The sequence below is a fragment of the Dendroctonus ponderosae genome, unplaced genomic scaffold (genome assembly GCF_020466585.1).
Source record: "Dendroctonus ponderosae isolate FM_Combo_2020 unplaced genomic scaffold, Dpon_F_20191213v2 Dpon_F_20191213_4, whole genome shotgun sequence".
NCBI lineage: Eukaryota > Metazoa > Arthropoda > Insecta > Coleoptera > Curculionidae > Dendroctonus > Dendroctonus ponderosae.
The window spans coordinates 7,088,287-7,097,455 of NW_026018611.1; the positions used below are offsets into that span (position 1 = coordinate 7,088,287).

Genomic DNA, 9,169 nt, shown 5'->3' on the forward strand with positions numbered 1-9,169 from the left:
AGAGAAAACCAATTTGAACCAATAGGTTCATTAACAGAACATAATTACTAAAGTTAAAGAAACATATGCACTCTGAGTGGTATTACCCGAACCAGTGTTTCCAGAACAGTTATAAGATTTAAGTTTCATCCATATAAAATTCATTTGCATCAAGAATTATGCGATTTGGATTTCCAGACCAAAATTCCGGCCTGCGTTTGGAACCTTGAAAAAGCTGCGAGTTAAATATGCGGTTTTGATAATGTACTATTTACAGATAAATGCAATTTCCATAAAAATGGCACGGTCAATAACCCAATTTTTATTAGTATAGTGAAATAAATGGCCAATTAGTTCGAATGAAAAACTATTAATGTTTGGAGTGGGTTAATAGAAACATACCTAATAGCGATTTTTATTACCAAATTTTTTTAAGTAAGTGGATTGAGATAGATTGGCCGTCTCGTTCCTCAGATTTAACGGTTTAGATTTATATTAGTCCTATTAAAGATATAGTTTAAAACACTCCTCTTATCATAACTCACGATAATATGAATTAAGGCAGGCATTTGGAACAGTGCCTTCTATGAGCCGATTTTTTTAATTATTTCTGTAATTGTAATTGTTATAGTTTCTCACGTGTGCATTTACTGTTAGTAATGTTGGTTCTTTAATTAAGTCCATTTGTTTTCTCATAAAATATCAGTTTCCATTAAGACTTTCAATATCTCTGCAATGAAACGCAATTATTTGCAAAATGGTGAGTTGCTGTTCTAATGATTTTTTGAAAAGGATTAAATTTTTTACCCGATGATGTAAAAACAAATAGTGTCCCATTTGAAATAAGCGAGAAATTTGAGTCGGACCTGTTTTGAAACGAAAGTTTTTGGACATCCATACATTTCCATTGAAATTGAATTTCTATTAAGTAACAAAAAAGTCCTTTTAGTAATGTGATAAATTATGCAACGTGAATAATTGCAGAAAGTGAAATTGCAGTTTCATATTTTTCCACGTTATATCAAAATTATTTTCTATATTAYCTTAATTTATTTTCGTACAATTTAATAATGTAACTATATATAGGGTGTTTCATTAAAAAAACACAAGCTTCATATGTAATTTCAATGTCAATTCTTTAGAAATATAATGGATACTTTACCACACAAAAACCAAGCATTTGTAAAGATTTCTTCTTCATATGCCAATAATTTAACTTTTGTAATGATTTTATTATAAAACAAGCACAAGGCTGACGTGCATTTTTACAAGGACAAAAAATGAGTTTTATTCGAGCTCCAGTAAACCGTATAATAACTAAGTATAAATAGATAAATTCTATATTGTTGAGGCGAATMMATTTTTTTTACAAACTGCTTGTTGGGTATTTCRAATWAAAAAAAATTTTKAGGTGAAAYACCCAACAAGAAGTTTGTAATAAGTATAAATAAATAAAGAAAACTGTTAAATGACATACATAAAAGTGTCTATTTCACAAACGTAGATTAGAATATGATCAAATGCAGTAGCCTTTCACTTTTGAAAGTGAACTGCTGCTCTACTTGGTATCCTTATGTACCTCTAATAGTAGTCATTAAAAATAAAATAAATTGGCGATTCTTATTACTTACTTCAATCGCTTCCTTCTCTCCATTAAGGCCGCTTGTTCCGCCTGGGAAAGGCCTCCCAATCCTCCTTGGCCGACCGAACGTGCTGGTGGAGGCATGCTGTCAGTTTCATCTCCGTTTTCCGGAAAGTCATCATACGATTCATCCCCTTTGAAACAAAAACACTGTCAGACCGTAAAACACTAGATAATGAACACCAAAGAAAACGGTCTAATCACGCACAGTATTTCAAAGTAGGTACTTGCATTCATAGAGTGGTCATGCTGTATTTTTGATGATAAACTCACCCACAATCCAATGTGCATGATCTTTATTGGCGACCCCGTTTTCTACCGGTTGTTCAGCCATTTTATTCAGCTTAATTGACTCTATTCTTCTTTTGTATCATGAATAGGCTTACCCTCTTCGGATTTTGGGTCCGGGTTGTCTGCGATTGGGCCTAGTTCTTCTAAAAAAAAGAAAAAATCGTCAGCTCTTAACTTGGAGAATGATATTTTTTGATACTCAAAAAACCAGCAAATTCCTATTCGATCAGTACAATTGCCACACAAAAATTGACTTTGATTTGTCCGCAATTTTGACCTTATGCAAATCTCGTGGTAGCGAATAAGGAAAAGGTCGAGGGTCAAGGGATCACGCACTATGTAATTCTGGATTACAGTAGTGAGCACACACGCATTCAAAACCGTAATTAGCTTCGATGATAATAATAAATACTTTATAAATACATTTGCATTATTTGTTACAATAGTTTCCAAGCTCATGGTACCACCCATATTTTACTAATAGATTAAGGTCCATAGTAAATCTAGCTTATTGCCGATATAAAATTATTCAGTGAATGTCAAAAAGTAGAGGCAAAAAATCGTCCAGATAAATATGAAAAAGGACATAAACACTGAACAAAACTTACTAGACTCAATAGACGTTCCTCGGAAAATCACCTCTACTAAAGAGTAAACCAACAGTACACCAATAGTCACAACTGTAGCACCTACCACGAGTATCATTAATAACCAAAACTCGTCAAATGATATCGAGACGAAAATGTAGAGCTGTTAGCTAAAATGTCCCGTTTGAACTAACTCAAAAATTAAGCTAGAAACTTTTAATACATCTAATATCTCTAAATTGGATCGGAGATAACCTTGGCGTGATTCGCATGGAATACCCTTGTGTGACTTTAAAAGCAAAAGCCTCAGTTTTCTTTAACGATTTGGGAGTGTTTCTGTTGTGATTTGCCAATGTTTTGTTAAATGTTCCATTACGCTTCGTATGATTTGAGATAAGGCTTGATTGGAGCAACGAGTGCTTTTATTGTTGTTAAAATTGCCTAAAACAGAAGCTGTGCTATTGAATGGAATTACTACATCTCCACGTGAACAACTTTGTTTAGCCAGAGAAGCGATATTAGAAATAAAAACTGTGAGCCTAATCTTATAGATTTTATTTAAGTTATATAAGCTAGAGATTGTATTCACAGCCTTAAAATATGTTACATTATTGTATTACATAAATCGATTTTCCATAATTGATGATCCTCCACTTGCAGAAAACATGTTGGTCCTTCGAACAGGATGAATGAAACTTCGATGATTTTTTTCCAACAATTAGGAGTCAGCATTTCGTTTTGACCAGTCGTTAATCTTAACGATCGGTTTTGTTTTATGGTTCAGAATAAAAAGGTAGATAGGAATTAAGTGGGAATCTGGGAAATAATATGACATTGACGACAGTATCAGTAGTAAAATTTAGACGATTTTACTATTTTATTAATCCAAATTGTTGCCATATCGATTCCAAAAAAGAATTTCTTGCGACTTATAATGGAAACAGCTCAAACGAAAGATACTATTATTTGGTTGTTATCAGGTCTGAGTCAAAAACTCTTATGTCTATCGAAAATGTAAGTTGTTATAACATAACATTTTAACAAAAAATTTTCGTAATTAGAGCTATTAGATAATTCCATATTGATGGAATTATACATACCGATTTAGCAAATAAAAAAATTAAATTCTTACTCAACAAAATAATCCGTACAGGACCAGATTTGAGTTCACTTTGGAAGTGAGTAAATTCTGATTGCTGTAATCGATTTTAATTCTGTACGAAGTTTTAAATAGTCAATTTTTTTTCTGCCAGTCCTTGCCCTGGCAAAAATTAAGTAATTCAAATAAAATTCCGACAGGGTGGAAAATGAAACAATGCAAAATTTTCCAAAGTTTGGCTTCCTCCCAGTTGCGCAAAAGAACATTTTTTTGGACTTCAAGAGCAAAGGCATAAAGGTAGATTTCATATCTCGAATCGGGTTTTCGCCCTTTTCGATTATTTACAGGGTGATCCCAAAAAAAATAGCATTTTTTTTGGACATACATATTGTTGTAGGTAAAACTTCATAGTTATCTTAAGACAAAAATTCAAATCAGAACTTCCCTCGAAATCTAGGATTCTGGCAAATTTTTAGCTAAAGTGAAGTTCACTATCGAACCATCCGTTTATTCATGCAACTCTTTACATGGACTTTTAGCTTAAGTCGACTATTAAGTTTTAGCTTCAACATGAGCTCTAGGTAGATCCTGAAAATCGGGCCAAGAGGAAAAATATGATCAATGCAAGCCCAAAAGTTGATTTTTTGATATCACCCTGTAAAAAAAACCAAATTCAAACACTGTCTTTGCCTCTCTCTATCTTAATATCTCTTTCATGGTAAAAACAGTTTTTTCTTTGTTCAATCGGGAGCATGCCAAACTGTAAAAATGTTCATTCTTTGGTTTTTCTCCGTGTAGAAACTCTAAATTATTAAATTTTTTGCAAATACCCGGATGGACAGAAAAAGAACAGAACTAGACAATGGATTCTTCAAAAAGAAATTAAATCGCTGGTAGCAATAGGAATATATCCAGTTTCAAATTTAGGGCAAATTTGGCAATGTAATTTTTATTGTGTTGAGCAGTTTACATCAAGCAACAAAAAAAAATTCAAATGTATTGTTGTATTGTATTATTATCTTATTTCTATTGCCTGAATTCTCATTTAGTTTTGAATTTGTAAAAAAAATTATTGTCGAATGTCGATTTTTTTTTATTACTTGCTTTTTTAGCACGAACCTGCGCAAGATTAGAAAATTGTCATTTAGATAAGGATATAATGAAACACGAATGCAAGATGCATAATAACTACTTTCAGAGTATTTAGTTTAATGTATTGAAATTGCCTTCAAATTAAGTGATATAAGTAGGTACTCATTAAACTTAATCGACAGTGCATGAAATTGATAGTAAAGTATGTACTGCTTTTGACTTTTGAAGTATTCCTTTAAGCGAAAATGTATTTTCTATTGTTCATGGCCAGTTTTAATTGGAAATCACTTGAATCTATTTTCAAAAATGTGTACTTTTTATACATATATTAACCCCAAACTAATAAATCTTATCGAATGAATCATGCTAATTTAGTTTCAACAATGTGTATTTTCTTCTTTCATTTACGAAACAGTATCAACTTCATATGATCCTGCACTAAAAAGGGAAAAAGCAACAAAGAAAAAGTGAATAAAATCGTTATACTATTTGAGACACACAAATCATTGCATTTATCGAGGGTTTTTTAGAAAACCATCCCGAAGAAGCTTTAAACAGCTTTTAAAAGAAAAAAAGAAAATATATCCAGTATTTCAAATTAAGTTTTTGATAAATTCTCATTAAAATGTAAACATATCATTTACAATAAGATGTTTGTTTACATTTACTATAACATTAGGCAACAGCAATAATAAAAGAGATACTTAAAATTCTCATGGCCTTCGTGAGGTCGATTTTTGCTAAACATTACCGAGTGGCATGTTCCAATGCCTCCAATCACGTGACCGGTACGAATCTTCTGATATTGCCGCACCAATAAGATTGCATAATTTACCCAGTACCAAGTCAGACTAAGATCGCAGCCTACCAAATCGAACCACCAAAAAATGTTGAATGAGTTCGTAACAGAAGAGTGATTTATTATCATTTTATTGAGTTGTGGACAATTACTATTTTTTTTTGTAGGTATCTAATGAAATATAAATTGGATTGAGATTAATTTCTTCACCAATAATTATTTTAATTATAATGGTGAAATGAAAATTAGCGGTTGCATATGCATTATATCCATAGATTTCCTCTCAGTTTCAGTTAAGATGCTTTTAATTTACTCATTGCTGTCTTTGATGTCCATCTTTCACATAACGCTTATAAAACAAACGCACTTTTTTGGGAGTTTCATAGCCGTTAACCAGTCCGATCGAACTCGGTGTTCAGGTGGTTCTCATCAATAACTTTACAAGAAAACTTTCGACTTGCACTACACCACATCCTAATGCTTTTCTTAATTTCTTTGTTCTAAGGGTTTTACTATCTCGATTTCCAATATCTTGACTCTTTCTAAGTCAATAATCTTCCAAATCTTCGTCACCTGCCTTAGTAGCCAGTAGTCAGTGGACCACATTTTGAAATGAGTAACAGTTTGAAATACATTTTCGTTTGTTCACTAATTCTTCAAACTTTTTTTTATGTGGATCCAGTGTTCAATCTGAGTGTGAGAGGGTCACATAGTCGAGATCTAGGACAGGTTTCGATTGAATTAAAATAATAAATCTCTTTTTAAAAAAGTATTTTATTCTGCGTCAATTGTTAACTAAATCACAAAATGAATTTTCCACCTTCATTTGCAGTTAGGTGGCCCTCTGCCATTAAAGCTCTATGCCGACTTCTGAGACTCCTAAGGGCGGAAACAGATCATTTTGTTGTCGCCACACTAACCGATAGTGGGGCTGGAATACATATAAATCTCTGCTTTCATTGGGATATATTTCAGCATCAACATTTTCTACCCGATTAGAAATCGATTGAATTGAGCTGCTATTTTGCCTTCAACACCCGCTATTTAAATTATTAAACTGGCGTGTTGCCTACAGTGTCTTCACCTTTATTAGCATTGGTAAAATCGACTGAAATTAAAACGCCTAGTTGAAAGAAATTAAATAATTTTAGATGCAGGCGATTTTCTAGCGCATTAATTACATCAATCTACAAGAAGATTTATTTGTGATAGAAGATACCATATTAATCTCTATCTAATAAGCGAGCAAAGTCGACCTAAATCATTCTCTTCTAAATTTGCCTTTGCTGTCGTGCCTGTGTTCTACAATTATTCTATTCCTCAACACTTTTCGCTTAGCAATTTACCTTCAGCTTTATTTATCGCTTGGCGTGATTTTCTTCTGTTCTCCTGTCGGGTAATTGCGGCAATTTCTTCGTCTTCCATTCGCTTTATTTGCTGCTTTCAGAAGGCCCTAGTTCTTCAGTCTTTGCTAATGTGTGTTTCATAACGGTCAACGTTAACGTAATAGTCAAACGATTATTAATTAATTTCGCAAGTTAAGCTTTTTTGGGGGTTCTGGACGGTAAAATAATTATGTGTTACTAACTAAAACATTCAGAGTTTGCAATGACTGATTAGGTGGAATGTGAAATTCCGAAATGAAAAAAAGAATAAATTATTAGAAAAACGTTCAATGGAAATTGAAGAAACAGAGTTGTAAGCGAGTCATATTATAGGATTCCGGTTTGTCGCTATGCTTGCGTTGTTGCGCTTATACCGTTAGGTTACGTTATCTGTAAAATGGAATGAAAGTAGCAGAAATGTAGAGTGCCGATTTAGAATTTATTAATGGCATTATAAATATGCAGGTTGAATAGCCGATGAGACATTTTTTCATGTTAACTATTTCCTATCATTTAATGGCAAATTGCAATACTGACTTCGAAATTTGCGATTTGCAATTTAAAAAGCTAAACATGTTTGTGTATTTTTCAACGTTCTGTATAGGTACTTAGTTTGGGATATATTTTTAACTGATCCTTTACTTAACGTTTCATTAATAAATAATCGCATATTAAAAATACTTTTCACTACTCTTACCTACTAACTTAATTAACAGCGACAACATAACATTACAATTTAAAAAAATAGTTCTGCAGCCGAATGTAAGTTAATTGCAATAATATGTTCAATGTTCAACCGAACTAAAACCTTAAACCGAACTGAGTGAGTGTATTGTGTTAGTCTTTATTATCTATGAGTTCCAGGCAGTTCATCAACTTATTATCAATTATTAAATTCCCCTTAATCCAGGTAGGATTGGAATGATATAATTTATTGCAGCATGACCGCATGTTTTTCCCCATCTGTTGATTAGTTTTGTTTTGGAATCGACTTTTGCCAAGATGCTCCCTGACATATTGTTCAAAGCTAAAGGGCTCAGTAGCAGTTACTGAACTTATTTATATAGCTTATTGTATATTTATATAGCAGACACTGCAGAGATATTGAACTGTAAATTAGTAGGTACCTAAATTTCTTAATAATCTATTTACAAAGTATACGTATCTCAGGTGCAAGCCTATAGAGATTAGGACATGGTGCTAAAAGAAGTGAACAAGGGCAATGACTTAAACACTCTGTTAATTAATGAACTAATTAAAATTGCAAATAAGTAAAAAATCTAACCACATGACACTTTTTAAAATTGTATATTTAGGCACCTATAGGCTGGCCCGCTGGTAAACAGCGGTTTTTTGCAAATTTCACCGTTCAATTGCATTAATTTAACATCAAAACACTCTCAAATAAGGTAAACAACAACACTAATTCAGTCTAAAGGAAAACATACAATTTCTCCACTTACCATACAATAATTATCCAAGTTTTTTCAACCCAAACAGTAGCCGCACATAACCGCACTTCTTATTAGACGAGAACCCGTACAAAAATTGACTGACGAAAAGGCTGAACCGACTGTTACTTTCCTAATAGACGTAGACTGAATATTCATTTTTCGAATATTTTGTATGCGGAAATTCACAGTTCAGAGGGCAACATATGAATTCATTTTGAAAATCGAATTTTTTACAAATTCAAAGTTTCATTAAGAAAAACATTGGGACAATTTATAACTTAAAGTATGTCGCCTCGATTTATAGTTGCCAGGTCGAGGTCTGGACGAAAGCTGAGTAGAAGCTGAAAATAACTGAATGGTAAAGGGCAAAATTTCATTTTACTAATAAGCAGCTAAAGAACCATCTAGTTAGAGGATAGTGCTTTTTCTCGAAACAAAATTAGTTGAAGTACTCAGAAAAATGTTTGTCCCAGATCATTTTGCTAATTTTCTGCCACAATTTTATCAACTTGGCAACCTCCAGGTACAATTTTCTTTTCTTTAGGTTTTCCTAGGAGGAAAGGCAAACAAACTCGTATTTAATAATAAGTTTAGTTAACTTCAACGCATGAAGTTTTTCCAATTAGTACTAAAATGTATTTTACATGGGGTTGCAAGCAGAAATAAGATATTCATGGCGAAGCCCCTCATATACATGTAGTGATTATGCAACCAACAGTACACCAATTCAGGATCAGCGCGAATTTTTGAATCTGTTCGCTGGAATTTAAGTGAATATTTTTGAAACAAGCTAAACTCTCTAAAGTTGATTGGAGTCCAGGTATACTTATATATACTTTGC

The 9,169-nt window shown here is 32.7% G+C and overlaps 1 protein-coding gene and 2 long non-coding RNA genes across 3 annotated transcripts in view; 1 reads left to right on the plus strand and 2 right to left on the minus strand.

The window, feature by feature from the left end:
* Positions 1–2,689, minus strand: part of LOC109537075 (acetyl-CoA carboxylase) — a 24,699-nt gene extending 22,010 nt beyond the window's left edge. Inside the window, exons 1-3 of the mRNA XM_019903626.2 lie at positions 2,521–2,689; positions 2,008–2,055; positions 1,611–1,755 (exon numbers count right to left, since the gene is read on the minus strand). Coding sequence (XP_019759185.2) covers positions 1,611–1,755; positions 2,008–2,055; positions 2,521–2,617 — 290 coding nt within the window. The 5' untranslated portion in view covers positions 2,618–2,689. The remainder of the gene's footprint in view (positions 1–1,610; positions 1,756–2,007; positions 2,056–2,520) is intronic.
* A 106-nt stretch (positions 2,690–2,795) lies between these two features.
* On the plus strand, positions 2,796–5,056 carry LOC125504242. Its single transcript, XR_007281361.1, has 2 exons — positions 2,796–3,032; positions 3,160–5,056. It is a non-coding gene; the product is annotated as an uncharacterized LOC125504242 (long non-coding RNA).
* Positions 5,057–6,252: 1,196 nt separating this feature from the next.
* LOC125504241 lies at positions 6,253–8,331 on the minus strand. Its single transcript, XR_007281360.1, has 2 exons — positions 8,027–8,331; positions 6,253–7,967 (listed from the first exon to the last, which is right to left on the minus strand). It is a non-coding gene; the product is annotated as an uncharacterized LOC125504241 (long non-coding RNA).
* Positions 8,332–9,169: the final 838 nt, after the last annotated feature.